Consider the following 23,878-nt stretch of genomic DNA (forward strand, 5'->3'; position numbering starts at 1 on the left):
CACACACACACACACACACACACACACACACACACACACACACACACACACACACACACACACACACACACACACACACACACACACATTGTGTACAGATGTTGCTCTGCGTCGCTCGGCTCTAAAACTGCAGTGATTCTTGCAGAAATGGTTTCCCTGAAACGGAAACCATTTGTGCATTTAGATGCATTTCCTCATAATGTGTCTCAGCTCTGCTCTCTAAACTCATCAGTCTCACAAAACTGGCCAGGAGAGAAGCAAAGCCTTAACAACCTTACACCCAGTTATTCACTCAATGGGGAGATTCACTTATCCTCTGAGACTATGTAGTCAGGGAACATTAGGCTTCACCATTAGGGGGAGAGGTGAGCTGCAGCGCCAGGAGACTCATGCAGTCAGCGCTGGTTACAAACAGACGCTAATTTAAATGATGCGCAGTGCAGTTGGTATCTGAGAATGCGATGTTCCTCCTAATGAGTCTGTGTTTGTGTACGCGTTGCAGCCGTTTGATCTACCCAGGCGCGGTGACGCTGATCATCGCCACCTTCACGTTTCCTCCTGGGTTTGGGCAGTTCATGGCTGGAGAGGTGAGATGCAGACTCACTTTCTTTTTCATTCTAATTTTTAACTATGTTTCTATCTAAAACAGAGACACAAAGGTGGAGTGTTGGGCTGATTAGGTGGGTATTAGAAACACAGATTGAAATGCTGAAAATGTTGGTATCCATCCATCCACTCCTTTTTCCTCTCTCCCTCCCTCTTGGGAGGGCATCCATATCTGAAACAACTCAGGAATGTGTTCAGGAAGCAGCCAGACAGTGAAATCACATCACATTGTCTAGGCTTCAGAGTGTTTTGACCACTTGAAAGACTTTAAAGGGAATCTATGATGCAAAATTCACTTTTTGCATGTTTCTCTTCTTCCATTGGATTTCTACTTCTAAAAAAAAAAACTACCTAGTCGGGTTTTTTTAGCAATAAGTTAATGTTTACTCTTGTCTGGAAACTGAGCCGTTTCAAAAATCTCCCGTTTGATGATTCACCATTGACCGGCTCTGTGCCGCTACCTAGCAACCACAATTGAGCTCAACCCAAGTGGAGCTTGGGTTGAGCTTACAATCACTTGATGCATTCTTGTTGGTTGTGCAGGAGGCTCCACTTCTGCTTTTTAAAGATGTACAGTTGTATAATTGTGCATCTGTTTGTAAATGTTGAGTTGGGGACGTGGCCAGCAGCTACTTATTTGGATTTGAAGTGACAAGAGACTTTAAAACAGCTCATTCTGACAGGAGCTCAGTAAAATCTCTTTAGGATTTTCTGCAAAAACTGTAATGAGCATGTTTTGTATACCTCTAGACCAATCCTAACCTATTCAAGGAAACATAATAGGTCATCTTTAATGTAATAAAAGGCTTTTATTACTGACCATTTTTCCGGTCTTCGTATCTCCGCTCTGACAGCTGATGCCCAGAGAGTGCATCAACTCTCTTTTTGATAATTTCACCTGGACCAAAATCTCCGACCCGGCCGCTGCCCCCGGCCTCGGCCGCTCTGCCGCTTGGCTGCATCCTCATGTCAGCGTCTTCCTCATCCTTCTCCTCTTCTTCGTCATGAAGGTATCTTCTCCTTCCTCTTCACTGCACATGTGGGTTGTTGCATTCAAAGAAACAGCATAAATTAAAACCGGTAAACCTGCTGGGACTGACTGGGCTCTATCCCACCTTGATCCTGCCTTTGTCCTGTAGTTCTGGATGTCAGCAGTTTCCACCACGATGCCTATCCCCTCTGGCGCCTTCATGCCGGTCTTCATTTTGGGTAAGAGGATTTCGTAACGCGAGCGCAGTATCTGTTCAGTTTGTCTTTACCAGCATGCCTTATCTCTCTCCTCAAGGAGCTGCTTTCGGCCGCCTCGTCGGGGAGATCATGGCCACTCTTTTCCCGAACGGGATACTGTTCGATGGAATAGTTTACCGCATCCTGCCAGGAGGCTACGCTGTGATCGGTTAGCCTCTTACTCCTCACATTTACGCACTGAGATTTGCAGGTCTCAAGAGGTTTAGTGGTAAAGTTAGTTTTCTTTAAATAACCTGGAATTTATACACTTTATTTGGATAATAGTTATATTTAGTGATATGAACCATTTGCCATTAAGACAGTCAAATTTCACTTCGACTAATAAATATAACTTTTTGATCATCAGATAAATTTGCTGAAATGTGCTACACAAATCCTCTTCACTTGACATAAAACAAGGTTTCGCTAGGATAGTTTTTCCCCTTAATAAATGTATTTATTTAATGACCTGAACTATTTAAAATGTGCAAAGATGCAAAACTCTACTAAGGCCAACAAACTTGTTCAAGACGCTGAATTTACTTGTATTTGTACCTCTAAAATTTTCCAGATTTCTATTTTGTCAAGGGAAGCGTCTGTATTTTTTCCTAAAATCTTCAAAAGTTTGCACTGTTTAACTATCTCTGCTGCACCTTGTTAAAAATTTGAGATAAAAATGTGATGCTCTGAATAAATGTTTTTAAATGTTACTGATGTGTAATTCCTTCACAATCTAAATGGTGTTTTTCCACGTTAAGTTTATCATGGTCTGCTCTGGTTTGCGATAGGAGCTGCGGCCATGACCGGCGCCGTCACTCACACGGTCTCCACGGCGGTAATCTGCTTTGAGCTGACTGGTCAAATCTCCCACATCTTACCCATGATGGTGGCGGTCATCCTGGCCAACATGGTGGCCCAGGGTCTGCAGCCGTCTCTGTACGACTCCATCATCCAGGTCAAGAAGCTGCCCTACCTGCCTGAGCTGGCTCTCGGGCACATCAGGTGACGTCTAGGGCTTTTATTTCAGCGTAGTCAGGCTTTGAAAGAAGCACGGCGTTTACTGTAGTGGCTGCTTTTCTTTTCACAGCAAGTATAACATCTTTGTGGAGGACATCATGGTGCGCAAAGTGAAATTCTTGTCCTCCCAATCCACTTTTCGGGAATTAAACCACCTGTTGGAAAGCACAACGTTGAAAACGATCCCGCTGGTTGACTCTAAAGGTCAGGCGACCCACATTTTCCTTTTAAAGGCCTAGTGTTAAAGTATTAGACAAGCCATAATCCGTGTTCTCTCCATAAAGCTCAGTCTGATTCACTTTTAGTCAATTTCCAGGCTTTATGCTCCGCCAAGGTAACGTCCCTCTCACAGCCATGAGAGTAAAGTCAATACTGTTATAAAAAATGTTTTGCTTTCCTGCAGAATCCATGATCCTTCTCGGCTCGATTGAGAGGACGGAGCTTCAGGCTGTCTTAGACTGGTGGCTCTCTCCAGAAAGACGAGTCTTTGAAAGAGGTCCCAGTTCACCGGGCCAAGGCTCCAAACTCAGCTGGGAGTCCTTCAGCTTCGTAGATGAGGAGGGAGAAGAAAGCAGTGACAAGGTCTAAGAAATACAATGCTTGTGCAAAACTTTTAAACCTTAAATTATTTATATTCAAGACAAGGAGCCAGAAATTCTTGTAATTTTCTTAAGTGCTCTTGGCTGCCTCTCTGATTAAAGCTCTCCTATCAGACCTGGCAATTTATGTGAGTGGCCATGTCTTTGTATGATTGCAGTTTGCCCATATCCTATCTGTCAATCAACAGGCACGGCACCGTTACCTAGCAACCACAAACTGAGCCCAGCCCCTCACCTAGCTGGAGCTCCAGCACATTTGATCAGCTGGTTTTATGGTGCATTCACACCAAACGTGTTACGTGCGCAAAGCCCTTAAAGTTTGATGGGTGTGCACTTTGGATGCAAACGCTTGATATTTTGCTACACCTAGCATTTCACACATCAGGTGCATCTGGTTTACATTCAAAGTGTATGTGGAGGCATGTTGAGGGGCTATCGAGGGCACGTCAGACACGTAAAAATTGCTCTAGTCTTTGTTTTCTATTGCCGGCCACTTTTCAGAGGACGCTCCAAACGGTTCAAATCGCGCCACGTTAGACACAAGAAACGCACTGCAACGGCCCTTGGTGCGCCTCCACACAGACTTTGAATGTAAACCAGTTGTGCCTGATGCTCAAAACGCGTTTGGTGTGAACACACCATTGCTGTTCTACGTGCTGTACAATGGCTGCTGGAAAAGACAAGTGTTTTGCTGTTGACTTACCATCCAGAAACCACTTACTGCATTCTTGTTGGTTGTGCAGAAGGCTCTGCTTCTGCTTTTTAAGAATGTCTCACTGTATAACTGCGCATGTTTTTTCACGGCCAACGTAAACGGTGAGTTTGGGGGGGCGTGGCCAGGAGCAGCTTATTTGGATTTAAAGGGACAAGACGCTCAAAACACCTCACTCTGAACAGGCAGAACTGAGCAGACTAAAATCTCATCATCTAAGAATGATTTTGTTCAAAAAATGCAATGAACATGCACCTAACACTGAGTAGAGAATTACACAATGTTGAACGTCTAGCATCACCTGATTTGGCCCCTAAATTGACCAAACACAAACTAATCATGTTGCAACCCTCAGGCTGTCACTCCTGTGCAAGAAGGATGTAACGGACCCATCCCGGCCCCAGACCCCCAGGACCCGGCCACCAACCACACAGGATCAGGTGAAACGGCATTTCCACCAGTTCGTCCGTCACACGTCAGTCTGTCCTCTCTGACACGCGTCTCCCTCTCGTGTTCTCAGACAAACGCAAGCTGTCGTCTGTCAGGAGGACCCTTCAGAGACTTTTCTCCTCGTCGTCCTCGTCAGGCCAGACCGAAACTCAGGTTCCTTAAGATCAGAGGACACACACACATCACTTTGACGTTAGCAGCTCAAAGCAGCAGGGCATCAGTGATCTGCTGTCAAGCTGGCAGCGGCAGCAAAGACGGGGTTATCAGTCCATCCTGGCAGCATGAGCCAGCCTCACTAATGTGAGAAGAGCGCAGCATGAAGCATGTAAAACGAGGACTGACATCTCTGCGTCAGCTGAAACCTTGAAACCACCAGGGGTATCTCATTATGTGCTCAAACTGCTCACTGGCCGGTCCATCATCTGTTCCTCCTTTCTCTTTCAGGAAGACGTGCCTCCTCCACTCACTGACACCATGTCCCCCGAGGAGGTGCTGTACGACACTGATTCACCAGCCACACAGCTAGCATAGAGCCAACGAACCAGTGTCCTGATCAATAATCTGAGTGTGTCTCTCTGCTTTGTGATTGGCTGGTTCAGATCAAAGCTTGGGAAGAGGAAGAACTGGACAAACCAGTCGACATGGAGGAGATACGCATAGACCCCTCCCCGTTTCAGCTGGTGGAAAGGACGTCGTTGCACAAGGCAAGAACTGCAAAAACCCCATGCACAGCGACATGCATGAAGGAAAGCTGTGCATTTTCACACCAACTTTTAAGACACAAAAGTAAAATTATTTAGGCAACAAAAACCCTCAAAGCTCCTTTTTTGTTTGAGAGAAAATTGACACGTTAAAAAAAATAAAACATTTCTTAATCACAAATAAGAACCAGAACACAGTAAAGACGTCGACGAACTGGACCTGTTCAGAGCTCTTAGGTTAAATAAGTTGCTCTAGATACGATTCACATTGCTTCCTCTAAAAGTTAAACCTATTTTTAGATTTTGATACAACAGAAGCTCTTGATCTAATCTGAGTGAACTTGAGTTACTTTAGCTGTAGAAAAAAGAAGAAACCAACAAAAACATTGAGAATCAATCATCTGCTTTAAAAATATGTGCTGATTTGTGTTGGTTTTTCAGATAAAATTCCAGTAAAACTGGCTGAAACCTGTGGTTACAAAATGTGAAAAATAATATGAATACATTTGGATTGAACAATTTGTTGGCATAAAATGAGTGGAAAAAGTGACAAAAGTCTAAATAAGCGAAGGAAGACATTTTGTACCACAGGCTGTTCACTGAAAACTCAGGAGAACGTTAAATGAACTTAATGCTGTCATATGATGTGTTTTACCTGTAAACAAATTGTTTAGCAGTTCAGTCACGCAGGTTGAAAACTGTCATTGCGCATCTTATTTATCACTGACTGGGTCGTGTCCTCCTCCCTGTCGTTACTCAGACACACACTTTGTTCTCCCTGCTGGGTCTCAGTCACGCCTACGTCACCAGCATCGGGAAGCTGGTGGGAGTCGTGGCACTCAAAGAGGTAAAGTCACGGCGTTCTGCTGATCCGCATCGTTCTTTTGTCGCCTTTCGTGGTCGTGTGGCATCGGAGTGAGCTCTGATGATTTGTGTGCAGCTGTGGTGCCTCATGCTTTACAAGTACATTTCAGTGAGTGAGAATATGATCAGAAAGGTAGTTTATTTGAGTAATTTAGTTTAAAGGGGATCTATTGTGCAAAATTCATATTGTGCATGTTTTTATTTGTCCTTTTTCACTTCTAATCTCCTGTGTATGACGAATGACTTTCACTTTTTGAATCAAGTTACTGAAATACGTAAAATTCTCACCCCTCATCTGTTTAGATGGTCATTTTTCTGATCACATATTTTCACTGTTACGAGCCTGTTGCCTCCCGATTCTTCTCCGTAGGGATTCAGACTCTTATTTTTCCTCATCTTACAGCTGCAGAAGGCCATAGAGGGCTCGACTCGCAGCGGCGTGCGGCTTCGTCCCCCTCTGGCCAGCTTCAGAGACGCCAGCAGGAAAACCAAGAAGCACCAGGCTCCCTCGTCCTCCGCCGCTTCCTCTCCCACGCGGGACAGAGACCTGTGGGGAGAGGGGAGCCGAAGAGAGAGCGAGATGCTGAGGAGGGAGTCCAGGGACAATTCCCGGGGAAAGACTCCGTCTCTTAGAGGAGCTCCCGGGTCTGAAGCGGTCCCCTCGCCTCCCGGCAGCGCAGGGAGCAGCAGCGGGAGCTCCGCCAAGGCGAGAGGAGCAGAGGGAGTGTCTCAGGAGGCTGCGTCCCCTTCAACCTCCTCCTCCTCCTCCTCCTCCTCACCCTCATCCTCCCCGTCGCCTCCCATGTCCCCCATGTCGCATACGAGCCCGGTCCTCACACTGTCCTCCCTGCAGGAGGAGAGGGAGAGTGAGGAGTCGGATGAACAATTGTAAGAGAGCCAGGGAGGAAACGTGGAGAAGGAACTTTACTTTTTTTTGTGATTTCACTCCTTCTCGTCAGAGACAGAACAGTCTGAACGGAGGAGCCGAGCTTCCTGCAGCCCTTAACGACTCTCAGCCACCGGGACGAAGTGGTTTACAATGAACCCGTCTTGAAACATTTAGTCCTGGATAGTTTTTATTTTGTTCTATTTTCACAGAAATCTCGCTTTTTCACTTCTGAATCTCAGGTGTCTTCCTGTTTCCTTTGAACTGCAAACAGCAACAAATCACGGATGTTTCACCTCCGTCCAAATCCGAGGTGGATGGAGATGAATCTGTCCGGTTCATTATGTACATGTGAGCTATAATGACAGCTATGAACTGTGCAATAATGAATTAATTAAAAACTGAATTAATTTGGTCAAACGGTCAGAGATCATGCATTTAAAGTTAATAGATTTTTTTTTAAAAAAGCACATTTAAAACGCTAAAGTAAATTCATCTTATATGTTAAATATTCAAATCATTGTTACAAGTTTCTAATTTGTAAAATAAATAAATTCTTATATTGTCTATTAACTAATTTGAGTTATTTAGAGCCGAGTTGGTGCGCTGCAAATTGCTAATATTTAGTGACACTTCTGCTGTCCACCGTTGTTTTTTTACCTGCTTTTCTGAAAAGAAAAAAAAATCTACTGAAAAAAATATGAATATTTCCAAGCCATGATGGCCGCTGCTGTGGATGGAGAAGAAGACACAAATGACGTTGGTTCTCCGAATTCAAATTGCCACATTTGATCACTCACAAGAGAGCCTGTGTGCGCTCTCAGAGCATGCAGATGGGATTGTGGAACCAAAGGGGGCGTGGCTTACTAACCGTCCTCAGGCAAAATAACTATTCTTCAACCTCCTCGTATCATTATCTGAATCTGCAATGCCGTCTCACTCTTGCAACTCACTCTGCGTCTGTGACTGATGGCCTCCTGACGAGGATCAGGGGTGTAAAATATGTGGGCTGACCTCAACACCCTCAATCTGTGGCAGGAGCTTTCAGTTTGCCATCAGATGTAAAGAACACATGCAGATTACATTAAAAAAGAAAATTATCTTAAAGGTTACAGGTTACAGTTTTTCTAACTTCCTCTTGAGGTGAGTTAGACTTCAACCCTCAATACACCACGCCTTGCTGGAATATTTCAGAACAAATCACAAAAATGAAAGGAGGATTTAGCCGTCTGAACAGTTTTTGTTCATAAGTGCCATCTTGCCACTTCAGTTCGTTACAGGAAATGCGCAGCTAGCATTAGGGAAACATGACATTACTAAATATCACAAAACCGATTATGGTTAACCCAAACTATACTCTCTTTACGACTGTCCTTCAGCTTCAGGATCCTCTTCAGATGCGCTAGAGCTTGGAAAGGAAACCTTCACCTCTATTAAGTTTTCAACAACAAAAAAGGCAAAACAAACAAAAACTGATTCTGAAAAGTTCTACATCTGATAGCCTAGAGCTAAAGCGAGCTTGGTTACATTTTATGTAACTCTATGTAAACTCATTAACCGACTTGATGGACCTCCAGCAGTCAATGAGGTAAGTAAATACCACCACATCACTTCCAGCTTTCGAGTGTATAAACAGTTCTGTGTTGTGAAGGTCAACAATGTGTTTCAGGCGCCGAGTCCTCTGTGAGCTTCAACAAATAAGCAGTTTATCCCAACGGAGGGCATTTGTTGTTTATATTCTCCTGGCACACAATTCCTGATAAGGACCGGGAGAGGAGGGCTTTTGGAGAAGCACAGATTACACTGCTGCCTATTGCTTGTCGGCTTCTCTTCTGGTGTGTCTTGTCAGTCACACATAAGACGCAGAGAGACAGAAAACAGATACACAACAGAAATGTGTTAAAGCTCGGGAGGATACAGGAAACCCCTGAGATTGTAATTATTTACAGCCTGCGAAAAGAGACCCACACATATCCACAAAGAAAAAAGACAATTTGTTTGGTCTGTTTATTTGCTCTTTCTCCACCAGGAGGAAAATAAAAGGAGACGGGTAGAAGAGACGGAGAAGGTGAAGGAGGCTGCGTCGTGCAGGGGGAGAGAAAGAGAGAGCCAGGGACAGAAGAGAGAGGGGAAACCACACGGAAGAGCCAACCTGTGAGAACCGTCCTACAAGCATGCATAGGTGTGTTATCAGTCACACTGCCTCGTTTAAGACAAATCCAGTTTTATGCAGACGTTTTACAGAAGCCATCAGATTTTATACAGCGTGGGGTTTTTTTTTGTTTTTCGTTTTAATACAGCCGTTCTCGCCACACAACTCCAAATTTTATGCATCGAGGGCTTCAAGACCCTCTTGGACTGATGTGAAAAGTTTATTGTTCCAGGCAGTGAATTTTTCCGGAAAGACAGCAGACATTTTTCTCTTTTTTTTTTTTAACTGTACACATACAGACATACACACGGATACAAGTATACAGAACGGACAGAGAGGAAGAGAGGGAGAAAGGCAGAGGGTCGGAGGCAGATATTTGACCATCCTGCCTGCAGAAAAGTTACTGAAACTCCTCAGAGACGGCAGTGGCGATCACACAAAAACAGGAGGAAACCAAATGAAGTTAATAACAAAGACATGATCGGTAAACCTTTAACATCCACAGAAGTATATTTGGTTTCATGTTATCTCTTTATTCATTCATCGAGATCAACAAAGGTTTTTTTTATTATTATTATTTTAAAAAAAGGGGAAAAAGCAACAAAACTCAAAGAGAATCAGTGTCTTCCGCTATGAAATATCTGTTTTAAAAAGCAAACAGTCAAGCCCAACTAAGCTGTGAGGCTTTCATCTCAAACAAAAGCATCAACCCTTCAACTTTATTATGCCTTAAACTAAAATAAAAAAAGATACTGCTCCTAAATGAGTTATCTACATGAAGTAACAGCCTCTGTACAGCATCAAGGTGTTTCTCCCTACCAAGTAATTGTTCAATAAATAAATGAATGTGCGTCACGGCGTAAAAGACGTTCTGTTAGTGGGTTTGAGTTTTCTTAAGACGTTCTTGCAGCTTTTTAAACTAGGTTTCAGTTTACGAGGCCTTGCAAAAGTATTCGGCACCCACGTCAGTGTGGGTTTTCTTTTTATTTTATGGAATAAATAAACTCAAACTAGTGCGTGGTTGAACATGATGCACTTAAAAGCGTGGCATGAACGGACAGAGAGGAAGAGAGGGATGCTTTGTAGAACCATTTTTTGCTTCAATTGCAGCACCAAATTTACCAGGATTTGTCTCTTCCAGCTTTGCGAATCTAAAGACAGAACGTAAGTGTAGCAACTGCTTGCTACGCCTTTCAGCTTCCAGTATGTTCAAAGTTTGTGAAATTCATTTTCTGTTTTTGTTCCACATCACTAATTATGCATCTTTGACATAAAACCCCACTAAAACTCTCAAAAGTGATGTAAACTGTGAAAAACGTCAAGGGTCATAAATAGTTTTGCAAGGCAGTGTTCAGTTATTTCACGCTAGGAGCTGCCAACCTATCAGTCTCAAAACCAGAACAAAACACGTCTGCGTTACAGCCCTGACACCTATCCTAACTTATACTGGAAGGGATCTCAACAAGGCAGTAGAAAAATAAATATTGTCCCTCGACATTGCATAAAGAAGCACTCAATAAATAAATTCATTCAAGTCAATAAAAGTCAATAAACTGCAGATTTTGTCTTCAAAGTGTCTTGCACAGTCCTCAAAGTGAGAGAAGGTGTTTCCCAGACGGTAAAAAGATGCGAGCAGAGAGTTCGCCGCTGCTGTTTGGCTCCCACTCCTGCTGGGAAAACATACACTTTCTTAATTGCAAAAAAAAAAAAACTAAAAAAAAAAAACTAAATCACTGAAGAAAATAAAGAAAAAAAAATTTCTCCTCACACATCACTAACACACTCCCAGGCAGCTGCTTCACAGTAGTAACGATGAGCAGGAAGACACCAGTCTTGTTTCACCTCCAGTCTTCAGTTCTGTTACCTGATTAAGCTCAACCAACTGGTTTCCAGTCTGATCGATTGCTCGGTCCATTTCATGTTTAATTGTGCAGCAGTAAACAAAACCAACGAAACAAAAACAGAGCAAGCTTTGAGCACAGTCCCCCCCCCAAAAAATAAATTGGGACCCAAGAGGCATAGAAAAATAAAGAAATCATATTGCAAAAGAACAGCCGTGACTGTGACTGAGAGGCAATTACTACATACCATATTTACATCTTAACGACAGGGCTGGACTGGTCTTTTCTGTGTCTTTTTTATGTTTTTGGAAGGCCAGTGTTTCCTCTGCGTATTGCTGGTTACAATTTAGATATTCCCATGTCCGTGTGTACGGAGTGGCTCTGAGTGACCCAGCGGCGACCAGCCCTCCCCCCCACAGTCGTCCAGTACATTCAGAATAGTGGTCAACATCCTCTGTGTGTCAGGATCTGTGTGAAAAACAAAGCAGCTGAGTGTTCCTGCATCGTGAAGCGGCTCCGGTGGTTTTGGTTTGTCAGAGCGGGGAACGAGCAAACAGTCCAAAGGCAAACTCTGATCTGCTGGATTGCTTTAGTGCAAAAAAAACAAAAAAAACAAAAAAAAACATATTTCACAACGACGAAAAACCCAACTAAAGTCGCGTACGCAGCCGTCTCCGTCGGGGAACTCCCGCCTGGGATTAGAACTGTTCAGTGCAAAGTCTTTTACAGTGCTGTAGAGTTACAGGTACTCTGTGGTACTCTGAAGGACATGCATACAGAGAGACAGAGTAGGAAGCTCGCTATCTTACAGTACAATCCTTATCTGTGCAGGGTTGGGTGTGTGCAGTCAGCAGAGCAGGCTCGCCCCCGGGTTGTGCCACAAAGTCGCAGGAGAATGGGTTTCAGACGAGTTAAACTGCATTTCACCGAAATGCTGAGACTCTTTAATGCATCTGTGAAATTGCTCGGGTTGCTTTTTGTAGTATTAGGGTGCACGTGTTTGATCCAAGAGAAAGAAATGAAGAATGTGTTGAGTCAGGGCTGTAAACAGAGCAGCTCTCCCTCAGGAAACCTGTGAGATCTCATCACACACTTATACATCGCTTGCTGTTCTTTTTTTTTTTGTTTTTGGCTATTTGTTTTTTTTGCTTTATTACAAAAATTGTTCCTCTTATTATGCTAATGTAAGTTAGATTTTTATTTTCATCATAAGACAAAGACAGGTTTGAGTTGTTGGTCTTCAAAGAAAAAGCATGCATGTTTCCATTCCCCTCCTCTTCATCACAGTCTGGTTTCTTTCCCCCCTTTGGAAATGCTCTTCCTCCTCCTCCTCCTTCTCCTCTTCTGCTCTGTTTTAACTCTATTTTTCAAACCTTCGGGGTGTAAGGCTTACAAAGACAGAGGTGTCCTTTGTTGCGTGAGCTCCTGTCTGGTTGTGAGTCATTTTAAGGAATTCACCTTTAAAACGAAAAGTTTTTGATACCTGAAAAGGAACGGATTAATAGATATATAGTTGTATGTTGCTCGTCCCTCGCCGACTCCCAGGTTAGTTTGTGTTCAGGAGTCTAAACCATCAGGAGCTCAGTTGGCGGCCATGGAGGCAGGTGGCCCAGCCTCCTCTACCTCACCTTCCTCTTCCTTTTCCTCCAGCATCTGGATGAGACCAGAGGTGACATCAGAGGCCTTCCGCTCTGTGATTGGCTCAGCTGGCGGTTGCCCCGGACTACTGCCTCCAGAGGCATCTCCCTGTTGCGTTGGCGGAGTCAACATGGCCGACTCCTGGTCCAGGGCCAGCGTTATGTCTTCTTCCTGATCGGGACAGAGGCGAAGGAGTCAATGTGCTCAGACCCAAACCAGCAGCTGTTGTGCCACAGGTTATTTGAACAGGTGCTGAGAGAAACCTCACTGTCATTTTTTTATTTTTATTTTAAACAATAGAATAAACAAAGTTGAGCTTAATTGTGGAGAGAAAAAAGTAGATTCTTAATTGGATTTTATCTGTACTTTGACTAGGTCATTCTGTCTCTTGCCTAAACCTAAACCATTTAATTGTCTTTTAAAGCCTCTAATTGATTTTCTTTTAGGATTGTCTGTATTTAGCTCCAAACATATTGCTATAAACTCTGACCGGTTTCAGCTTCCCCGTTGATTCACAATGATAACGTTTAAGCATGAGAATCAAAAGGTTGCATCTTGGTCACATGAGCTGGACGTTGCTGTATGAAGCATTTTGAGTGTGAGATGTTTTTTTATAACTCAGCCATGGTTTAACAATGTTTTTAGTCGTCTCCATGATGCTGTTTGTTCACTAAAGTTCTTGAAGAAACATCCAAAGCCTTCGCTGAACAGCTACATACTAGTTAGAAAACGTGAAGGCAATTTTCTTTGTGATTAAATGAACTCGAATTTTCATTTTTAACATTTTTAGTCTGAGATTGCAGTAGCGTGATCAAAATAATATCATTTAAGTAGTTTTTAATGAAATTGGCTGGTATGTCTTAAAAAAAGCTACTGCAACAATTCACAATCTATTTAAACAATGTACTGAACTGATCATCCTAAAAAAATTATTCTAGGAAGCTATTTTTTTAAATACATCATTTTAAAACCCCCCGCTGAGACAGGAGAAGCAAATGTTACTGGACATGAAATTATCTAGAGGAAAATTTGAACCATTTTGTCAAATGAGTAAAAAAAAAACAGCATGACTAAGAGTAAAAAGGGCATCTTGGAGTGGTTTAATCTTTAAAAGAAGAAATGGGCAGCAGCAGTTCACTGTACCCCAGATTAAAACAGTGAAATAAAAAATTTATAAATAGGATTTATGGATGTAAAATACAAAAAAGTGTTATGAACTTGAGGCTTGTGGGTGAAAATTAAAACCCCTGCAAGTTGTGAACAAACTAATCAACCTTCTCACACTCAGCATTCAAATTTGTTCTTTCTGCCGTTGTTACAGCTAAGTGCATAAAATAATAGGTGAGCAATTGGTGCTTAACCTTAATCACTGGCAAACATTTCAGCTGTGGATTCCTAGAATATTGTAATGAAGTGATTAGATTAACTAATTAAGCTGAACTCAGAGTTAATTGAATAAACCCTCTGTGTGGTCCCTCCCAGCCTCGGCTCAGACAAAGTCAGCCATTGATTCCTGAGGAGAAAATTGTCCAGTAAAGCCACATTTTGTCCTCACCTTGAACTGTTCCTCCTCCTGCTGCTCCAGCAGCGGGGAGTGCTCGGTTCCCACCACCTCCTCCCCCGCCGGCACACACAGCCCCGCCTCCACCACCGCCGCTACGCCCATGTAGCCTCCGGCCTCCGCCTGATAGGCTTCCATCTGCCCCGTGTTCCACAGATCAACCAGCGGAGGGTGGACTTGGTGAACCAGGCTGTGGATGGTGCTGTTGGGTGTCGCCTGCAGAGAGTGGTTGGCACTGTGCAGCCGGTGCTCCAGAGCCTGGAAACACACAGATGTGATGGTGACCAGGAAATTTAATTTAATGTGTGAGAGGCAAAGGGAATTAGATTAGCTGCTTATTGTCATCTAAAAGTGTAATAAATTCATTCAGCTTAGTAAAACGTTTCGATTTACCCGCCTGAAGTTCTTATGTGGCCCTGTAGACTGTGGAAATAGAAACCTCAACATTACAGTTGTGGGCTTAAATATTATTTTTGTCAATCACATCAACAGTTTTACTTGTATATTCATGTGTTCAAGTTAAGACTAATACAGCTCCGGAGAAACGATGAAGAGAGCACTACACTGAACCTCATTGAAAACCTCCTACTTATCCCAACAAATATTGATTTCTGAACTCTTCCAGAGTTAAAACATAAATATTGTTGTCTCTAAACAAATATGAACTTGTTTTCTTTGCATTTCTTTGCTGCGTCTTTTTCATTATTTTGACCAGTTCTCATTTTCTGCAAATAAATACTAAATTTTTGCTTGGAATTTCAGAGACTTGTCAGTAGTTCATAGAATAAAAGAACAATGTTCATTTTACTCAAAGATAATGAGGAAAATCAGGGAAGTTATCATTTTGCAGTGCTCTGTTAATTTTTTCAAGAGTGTATCTAACAGAGGATGTCAAATCTTCTCATCCAACCCGACTGAGATTGAATTTTAAAAAAGTGCACAGCTAATAGAGACAAACCTGAAAATACCGACAGCGAAAAGTGGCTCTGTAAAGTTTTATCTCAGGAGGGCCAAATTTAAAAGCACAAATTACTTAGTTTTAAGACCATAATTTTTTCTTTTCCACTCATCAACTATGTATCACTTTGTGTCAGATAATCGGATAAAAGTCTGTATCCTATGGTTACAACATCACAAGTTGTGCAAAAGTTCATTGGATGTGAATACATTTGCAATGTATGAATCTTTTCAAAGTAACTCCCAGTGTCCTTGAAAAATGTCCCTTTTTTGAAGACTGCAACACCTGCAGCTCAGCTCTGCAGACATCCAAGTGTCTGCTTCTATTTTCTTAGCTGACTCAACTTGAACATTTTAACATGAGGTCAGATCTGATCATAAAACTGCAAAACTATTTGCACCACTCCTTCAATCAGGGCCTGATGCACTCCTTTCATGCGTCATAACCGTGACTTGGACTAAACCCAAGCCACATATAGTCTCTCCCCGGTAAATGTTCCTCCTGGCAGCGCCGTGCGCTCACCGCTGAGAGTCCACCTGCTCTGCATCAATCACCTGTTGTTGCTGATACTGCAGGAGCTGCTGTTGCTGGTACTGCTGGATCTGTTGGAGCTGCTGCAGCTGCTGGAAGTGGCTCTGCTGCTGGAGGTTGTACTGCTGCTGCTGCTGCTGCTGCTGGGACAGGAAGTGAGCCGCCGCCTGCCCGTCGTAGCCGTCCGTCCCCATGATGAAGGAGCCAGCCGGGGGAGACGCCACGCCCGAAGGGTCGCTGTTGGTCGGTTCCCAGGCGTCGGAGGACGAGAGGCAGTAGTGGCCCTGGGAGACGTACGTGTGAGGCCACACCTCTGCCGAGGACTGGTGTAATATCTGATCTGGAAAGATTTAAAAATGCAGCAGCTGCTACTGGAGCTCCAAGAACAGATGTGAGACGGAACAGGAACCACATCGTGAGAAGGATATCTTTACGTCATGCTGCAGGTTTCCAGTTCCAGCAAAAATTCATAATTATTGAGATTTAAGCCACTGAACAAGGGTTTATAAAGATTGAGCAGAAATGCTACCAAGTGGAGTGTTATGACAAAAGCTCCCAGTTGCTACTGAAGCAGTCGGTCAAACTGCAGAATTTGACATAAAGCACTTTTTTTTCTCTCTCATTCTCTCAGGGGAAGATGCGTGTTAACGCTGAGGAGTTAAAACAGCAAAGAAGAGACATATTTTACAACAACAACAAAAAACTCCTGAAGGATCTGAGGCAAATGCAATAATCCCTCAAGTTTTGGGATGGTTTAAAAACTTTAATCTTAAATTTTACTCATAAATGCATGGCCAGAGGGAGAGAAATTTTCAAATAAGAAAAAACGTTTGGAAGCATTGAGGACTCCACAACCTTACCAGTGGTGCAGGGAGAGGTTTAAAGTTTGAAGGTTGAAGCAAAATTTTACGTTTCTTTTTCTTTCTTTTTTTTATGTAAATGTAAAGAAAGTTCTTATTTCAGCTGCACATTTGAAGATGAATGTCACAGAGAGCTTTGCTGAGAAAGTAAACAACTAAAACCAAACGAAGAATTAACCGAAAGAAAATTTATAGACGTTAAAATACTTCTGTTAGTTTATAAATCACTGAAATACATTAAATATCTGCTGTTGTTGTTGCTGTATCAACCTTCCAGACCTCTCAGGTCTTCTGGTTCTGATCTGAAGAATCAGAACTAGAACCAAACACGGAGAAGCAGCATCCTGTTTCCACAAATTAGGAACAAACTTCCTTAAGATTGCAAAACAGCTGAAACCCTGAGTTCCTTTAAATAAAGCCTAAAAACTCACCTCCTTTGATTAATAAAAGTCAATAATTGATCAATTTATTTGACATGTATTTTCTGGATGATTTTGATGATGTCATTATTGCTTCTTTCATAATTAGTGACTGCATGATGCTTTTCTGATGTAAATCACTTTGAACTCTTGTTGCTACAAACTTTACTTGACTTTTATTAGATCAGTTTATTTATCCAGAGATCAACAAAAAAAGAAAACATCATGCAGATATTGCATTGCGGTATTTTTATTTTCACTTTCCCGACAGCAGCAGGTCTGAACATGGTTCTGTGTATCCTGGCAGTTTTACCTCGACCTGCCTGTCCTACCAGCTGCTTTCTGCTGAGTTTTACCTCGACTGGTGATGCTCTCCTGGTTGACCTCGCTCAGGTGAGCCACGCTGCCCTGGTTTGAACCCGAACGCGGGCTCTCCCCGTCCATCGACGACCATGCCAAGAGCGTCGCCTCCGAGATTGCAAACTGCTGCAGGACGCCTGAGGTCAGAGGTCAAAAGAACAGACCCGGGTCAGAATTGAGACATGCATCATATTTAATTGGCTAAACGTTTGCCTAATGAGCGCATAATGCTGCTGATAGCAGCTAACACGCCCTGGACTGTGTCTGCCCTCTGGCTGTGTGCTTGCACCTCACCTGCAGCGAACCGAGCCTCCTTTTCTCCGTCGCTGAGGTCGCTGTAGGCGTCGTTCTCCGCCCGCCGCTCCTTTTCCCGCTCTTGGGTGCTGATGCGGGACTGGGGGAGTCCTCCTGCGCCAACCGTCTGCATGCCCCAGTTCTGCCATTCAATCATGTGAGCAACACGGCCCTGGGCCATCGCTGTGGGCTTCGTTACTCTTTCCTTCATGGTGCGGGTGACTCCTGATGGATTAGGGAAAAAAAACATGCAACACAGGAGGAAGAAGCACAGAGAAGGATGATGGTTTGAAAGAAGATAGGAGAGAACATGATGAAGAGATTAGGGGAGATGTAGAGGCGAAAAGATGGATAGACAAAAAACAGGGAAGAGGGAAGAGAGAAATAATAGTTAAGTTATTATCATGTTTATATTCTGCTGAGAGATGAAAACTGTGATGATGAGTGAAAGTATCGATGTGCTGCAGGATTGGACTGATAAGCTGCTTTGAAAACGAGACAGATGGCCAGTGGCGAGATTTTTTTAATATTACCAGAAGATAAAGTCCAGTGGAAAAATCTTTTGACACCCTGAATTTATTTTCTTTCTAAGAAGTCCTGCCACAGAAGTCTCTGTCGGGTTTTTTTGTTTAGTTTTTGTGTTTCCGAAGGTCTTTTGAAGATGCTCTTTAGTCTTATTTGGGCATTATCCACTCATTTTCAATCAAGCACATGACAGTTTTCAAAAATAAATGCTTTATAGATTTTTTTTAGCTATTTATGTCATTATCCTTAGGTGTTACAACTTTTGCTTTCATTTAGGTTCATGTTTTGATCTTTCTTCTTGTTTGCTCCTTGTGTTTGTTAATTTATTCTCAGCATTTATGAGATTTATTCCTTAGATTAATGTTTCTTTCTGTTACTGTTTATACCTTTCTCCTGCTTTGCTTATTCCCCCCCCCCTCTCTGCACAGCTGTTGCACATCTCCTAATTTTCCTCTTCCTTTCCTCTTCCCCAGCTGTCCCTACTCACCTGTGATTAGCTCTTTCTCCCTTATCAGTGTATTTATAGCTTCCTGTCTGCATTGTTCTCCACTGGTCCTCCCTCTATTTTCCATTGCTACTGCCATTATTTTCCAGTCGTATCTCTGCCTGTTTAGAAACAGTACTGTCTAGCAGAAACTGCTGCCAGCACAAAATATGAGATGCTTTCAGAAAAAAACAGACTGCAGGGTCTGGGAAATGAGTTATTCGCAAAATTAATTCAGAACATGTAATTCCAATGTTGTACTTTATAGCCATAACATTTAGTATAATGATACGCATAGGAACTTGGTATCCGTAAATATCTTAATCTTAAAGAATTAGCATTTGCATAAAATCCAGATCAGGTTATGAATCGGGATTCCCAAAGAACTGAAGGATGAAACTTCTCGTAGGTTTTTCCTAGTTATGTCTTATTTCTCAAAGATATGAGTTTCATCTGCTGTTAATCTGCTGTAGTTTAGCTGGCCAGGTACACTGACAGAAAATAGCTGCAAAGAGCAGTAAGAAGGACTGAAATATTTTCAAAAAGTCAGGAACACTGAAAGAAAAAACATCACAAAGACTAACACGTTATCTGTTCACTTGGAAGAGAAAATTACTGATGGTTTCAAACTTTTACATTGTATGTTGTTCTAATTAATTGGTTTGTTATTATGGTAATTATACAAACCAATTTATACAAAATTGGTTTTGTATAAATTGTTTTATACAAAACCAAACAAATACAGAACAACTGAACACCTTCAGGCATGAGAATGAATAGATGAGTAAATAAATGGTGGCAGCCTAAGATGAACTATACCAGAGAACAATAAAAAAAAAAATTAAATAAATCAGGCCAATCCTGCTGATCAGATGTGTGCGGGTAAATGAGGGTGGTCATTAGCATGGATTTTGAGAACCGCTAAATATTGGTCGCCGTGGCGGCGACAGCTTAATGAGACTTCACCCGGTCACGGTGCATGGAGGAGAGGAGGCAGTGCATGAATCTTTCCTGACACAGGTGCATCTTGGGATGGAACGGGTTAATTGGGGTGAGGCGTCTGCGTGGCGTGAATGATGAGAGGTTGGCTTGTTGACATACACCTCTGCTAAGCTGCGCTGGGTAAGCAGAAAATTGCTCCCTGTTCTCTCTGCTGTTTGTATCAGAACTCGACTCGACGCTGCTGAACGTACTTTTTTTTTCCCCCACTCGAAGAAAGAAATTAATTTCCCGCTACCGTGCTCCAACTGGCTCCTACTTGCTTTGCTCCACATTTCGTGTGACCAACATATGACGACATGAACTGTAACTCCCTCTGATGCCGGTGCGTGCGGGTGGGGTGAGTTTCATGAATAAATTATTGAACAAATCAGCGCCGCAACGCACGATACAACAGCTGCACTCCACTACTCTGAATTGGAACTTCCAAATGATACCGCACGAAAACAGCCGGGGACAACCAGAAACACTGCAATGAAAGAAAACAATGCACCTGCGTTACCACTTCACACAGGGGGAAACATCCGAAGTAAAACTTGACTAGAGCACCACAACCACCACTTTACGAAGGAAAACAGAAGTTGGTCCCCACGACCCTCTCGGGCGTTCGACTGTTTTCTTCAAGAACCCTGAAAATATCCTTGAAGTTAAGTTTTAAACGAGCATAAAAACGTCCTCCTGTGCCGTAGCATCACTAAATCCTGCATGATGTTATGACCCGGAAGAGTTGTACTCAAAATTAGTCTTTTCTGAATTTCTAAGTAGCTCTCCAACGTATGATCTTAATTTATAATTTAAGAAAATAAAAAAAGCTTTTGTTTAAATAATCCTTAATTAACTTTAAATATTCATTTAAGAGTTAAACTCACTCACAAGTCCCTACAAGATTTGAAGTATCTGCCATTTCATGGTGGCTCAAGAGGCAGGAGTTTGATGGTCTGATGGTTCTCTGTCATTGTGTCCTTGAGCAACACATTGCCGCCTGGGGGCAGCCTACCTCTGTCAGACTGCCCCAGTGCAGCTGTAGCTACAATGTAGTAGCTTACCACCATGAGTGCGTGACGACTGAAAGTAGCGTAAAGTGCTTTGCGGCCCTCAGGACTTGATAGACTACAAAATGTCATTTGCCATTTAATAAATGCCTGAAATGCAACCCTCATCTTTTGCTCAACAAAAAATTACATGTTGGAAACCGATTTAGGACAGAGATTGTGTTTTATCTACAAAGACACATTGTTTACATTCCTGAAATTTTTCCTGAGTTGAAAGAAATATGGTAGGAAAAAAAAACAGATTCTAACGTTGAAACCTGAAATACCACTTGTTTCCCCAAAGTTTGTTTCTGACTGGTTGATCAGCACCTGGCGATGCCTCATTACCCCCAACAAGGACCACAGAGAATGCTTTTACAAACTAAACCTGCTCATCTTGCCAGATTTAGTTACATTTAATATTTTTGTTTGTGCTGGATGACTTTTGGTGGAGTTTCTTTTTTGTTTCATTTTGTCTTTTCAACTCTTCTTCTTCAGAAAGCTCCCTGCTCTAAGCTCTCGATGTAGATTGTAATCAAAGATAATTTGTTTCAGCCTTTTTTTAACAAATAACTCATCATGAATTAGACTTTGGTGTGATTAACAATCAATTTTGTCCTTGATTTAATATTATTAAAGCGACTAACGAAATAAAACTTAATTTTGAAAAATGTCCAGGATCTCTTTGCTTTGTTCTCTGGGACAGGTGAAGGATTTATCCATCAGGCAAATTTCAGACAATTGAGACCAACGATTTACATGTACGACTATAAAATAACATAGAAAACAATCCGCTACAAAATGAACACATCCTACCCACCTTACCTTAGAGAAATAAGCTGCACGACGATGCAATGTGTGTGTGCGTGCTGTGTGTTTTATGCTGGATTTATTCCGTCAATGCCTTTTGAGGAGTCATTGACGGCAGATGCGTCAGTGTGAAGAGGAAGTGATAGAAAGGGAACCCTTTGAAGGGTACCATGCTGACTCCTGAGCCCACTAAGGAGCGGAGCCAGCATGGGGTCGTTTACCAGAACCAGCACAGACACACACCTGACACACCTGACAGAGAAGACTTAGCCAAAGCCCCGATGCCATAGGCATTTGAGTTCCTCTTGAGCCGAGGCAGGATTGATGTGGTGTCCTCCATGGACAGCTGGAGGGAGAGAAGAGAGAGGAATGGAAGGGGGGAGGAAGAAGAGGGCGTGGATGGCGTGACGGGAGACACAAAGACATCGACACAGTGTGTGTTATAGAGAAGGTGAGTGGAGAGGAGAAGTGATGGAGATGTTGGGTTAATACAAAAGACAACATCTGTATTACCCAAATCTTCAGTCCAAGTAAACTTAAAAAAAAATTGTGCTCACTACTGTGCACCACTACGGTAAAGCATAGGTTCTAATATAAAGCTGAGGAGGTGAAGGGAGGTCATGAGGGAGCGAGAGCCTGTAGCTACGGGGTGTCGCAAATCAAAAACAAGTAGAGAGAAAAGGCATAGATGGAGGAACGATGCCACAACACTTACATTGATTCCTTCCCATGAAAACTCTGAACGTCCATGCTGAAGAAGAGAAACGGGAGGAGGGAGGGATGGGGGGGAAAGAAGGAGCAGCAAAGAGTAAGAGAGAGTGACAGAACATCGACATGCGTCGAGGAGGAGCGAGACACCGAGTTGGTTCGAAAGTCAGACGTTCGGATGAGGAGGACGAAATTAAAGGAGGTGAGCAGGGAAAGAAATGAGAGACGGATACGTGTGAGTTTCCAAAGGAACAGAATGACAGGGAGAAGGGAGGAAATTAAACAGGGATCAGTTTATATTTGCTTAGTTATGTTTAGCAGAGTGAATACGCCATGGTTAAACGAGCTTCCTCTTCGGGGGACATGTGCTGCCAAAACCCATGAAAGACGGCAGAATATTGTGTGTGAATGCTTGAGAGAGATGTCAGTGGTGTACTGATCAGTATCTGATGCTGCAGATAGACGAGGGGCCAAGGCTAACAGGAAGGTGTGTGTGTGTGTGTGTGTGCGTGCGCGCGCGTGTGTTGTGCAGGGAGGAGGCGGACTCAGATGATGAGGACAAAGAAGATAAGCAGCAGCTTCTGCGACACTATTTCCCTCTATCAGCTGAGAGTGGAGCACTTGTGGCCTGCCGGCTTAAATATTTTCACCCCACTGTCGACGTGCACAGACACAGTGTGGCAGTAAAAATTCAACACACCTATTTCTTCCTGAACTGCATTTTCATATGGATGAGATTTTTTTTTTCTGGAGTGGTACATGGATTAAAGCTATTTTTTTGCAAATATTTGGACACCCATGCTGTAAGCTGCAGTGGTTCTCAGATACTGTGGCATTTTGAAAAACACATTTCTTTGCAAAATATGCTACTCTTGAGCTTTTTCACATTTTGTAACATCGCAATCACAAACTACAATACATTTAATTTCCATTTTATGTGGCAGATTAACACAGAATGAGGCATAATTGTGATGAATCATGCGTCGCGCCTTTTGAGGTCACCTCATTGGTAAACAGTGGCTAATTTTATTCTAAGTGTAAATGTAGCTGTTCGGTGAAGGCCTCAGAGGTTTCTTGGAAAAGATTAGAAAACAAAAGGCACCACAACAACCAAGGAATGCAGCAGCGAGGTGAGGGATGAATCTGTGAAGAAATGTAAAGCAATAATAGGTCTTAAAACAATATTACAAGCTTTGAACATCTCAGAGCGCCCTGGTTAAGTCGTCTGAAAATGGAAAGTGTTTGGCAAACCTACCAAAACATGGCCATCCATACGAAATGAATGAGAGAAAGACTTTAATTAAAAATGTTAATTGTACAAGAGTGCAAAGTCGCTTTCTCCACAGTGAAACGTGGTGGTGGTAGCATCATGCTGAAAATTAATGTTTATTAAATCTGACTGAGTTTGAGCTATTTTTGAGCTAAGGCAGACTGACTAAAACACTTGCAACAAAAAAAATGTTTCTGCTGTGAAGCGTCTTCACAAGGAGACTGGATACAAATCCACACTTTAACATTTTTGTATTTAAAATTTGTGCGAACCATGTGTCAGATTCCTTTCACTCCTTAATGTTGGTCTGTCACATAAAATTCCCAAAAAATACAATAAAGTTTGTAGTAATAATGAAACATAACATGAACAAAT

The 23,878-nt window shown here is 42.6% G+C and overlaps 2 protein-coding genes across 7 annotated transcripts in view; one reads left to right on the forward strand and one right to left on the reverse strand.

Annotated features, from left to right (window-relative positions):
* clcn1b (chloride channel, voltage-sensitive 1b) overlaps positions 1-7,629 on the forward strand; it is a 34,094-nt gene extending 26,465 nt beyond the window's left edge. For all 3 annotated transcript variants that reach the window (XM_008431474.2, XM_017309600.1, XM_017309599.1), the window contains exons 11-23: positions 503-587; positions 1,461-1,616; positions 1,746-1,815; positions 1,892-2,002; positions 2,622-2,835; positions 2,921-3,054; positions 3,254-3,432; positions 4,517-4,601; positions 4,682-4,764; positions 5,056-5,100; positions 5,211-5,315; positions 6,073-6,159; positions 6,580-7,629. In XM_008431474.2, the coding sequence (XP_008429696.1) occupies positions 503-587; positions 1,461-1,616; positions 1,746-1,815; positions 1,892-2,002; positions 2,622-2,835; positions 2,921-3,054; positions 3,254-3,432; positions 4,517-4,601; positions 4,682-4,764; positions 5,056-5,100; positions 5,211-5,315; positions 6,073-6,159; positions 6,580-7,068 (1,843 nt within the window). In that variant the 3' untranslated portion in view covers positions 7,069-7,629. The remainder of the gene's footprint in view (positions 1-502; positions 588-1,460; positions 1,617-1,745; positions 1,816-1,891; positions 2,003-2,621; positions 2,836-2,920; positions 3,055-3,253; positions 3,433-4,516; positions 4,602-4,681; positions 4,765-5,055; positions 5,101-5,210; positions 5,316-6,072; positions 6,160-6,579) is intronic.
* Positions 7,630-9,054: 1,425 nt separating this feature from the next.
* fam131bb (family with sequence similarity 131 member Bb) overlaps positions 9,055-23,878 on the reverse strand; it is a 33,593-nt gene continuing 18,769 nt past the window's right edge. The window contains exons 4-10 of one of the 4 annotated variants that reach the window (XM_017309601.1): positions 22,241-22,276; positions 21,778-21,871; positions 17,677-17,901; positions 17,379-17,519; positions 15,767-16,083; positions 14,249-14,512; positions 9,055-12,864 (exon numbers count right to left, since the gene is read on the reverse strand). In XM_017309601.1, coding sequence (XP_017165090.1) covers positions 12,637-12,864; positions 14,249-14,512; positions 15,767-16,083; positions 17,379-17,519; positions 17,677-17,901; positions 21,778-21,871; positions 22,241-22,276 — 1,305 coding nt within the window. In that variant the 3' untranslated portion in view covers positions 9,055-12,636. Of the gene's footprint in view, positions 12,865-14,248; positions 14,513-15,766; positions 16,084-17,378; positions 17,520-17,676; positions 17,902-21,768; positions 21,872-22,240; positions 22,277-23,878 lie in introns of all 4 variants that reach the window. The other 3 variants (XM_008431470.2, XM_008431471.2, XM_008431473.2) reach the window with 3 other exon arrangements.

This window comes from Poecilia reticulata, linkage group LG16, assembly GCF_000633615.1.
Source record: "Poecilia reticulata strain Guanapo linkage group LG16, Guppy_female_1.0+MT, whole genome shotgun sequence".
NCBI lineage: Eukaryota > Metazoa > Chordata > Actinopteri > Cyprinodontiformes > Poeciliidae > Poecilia > Poecilia reticulata.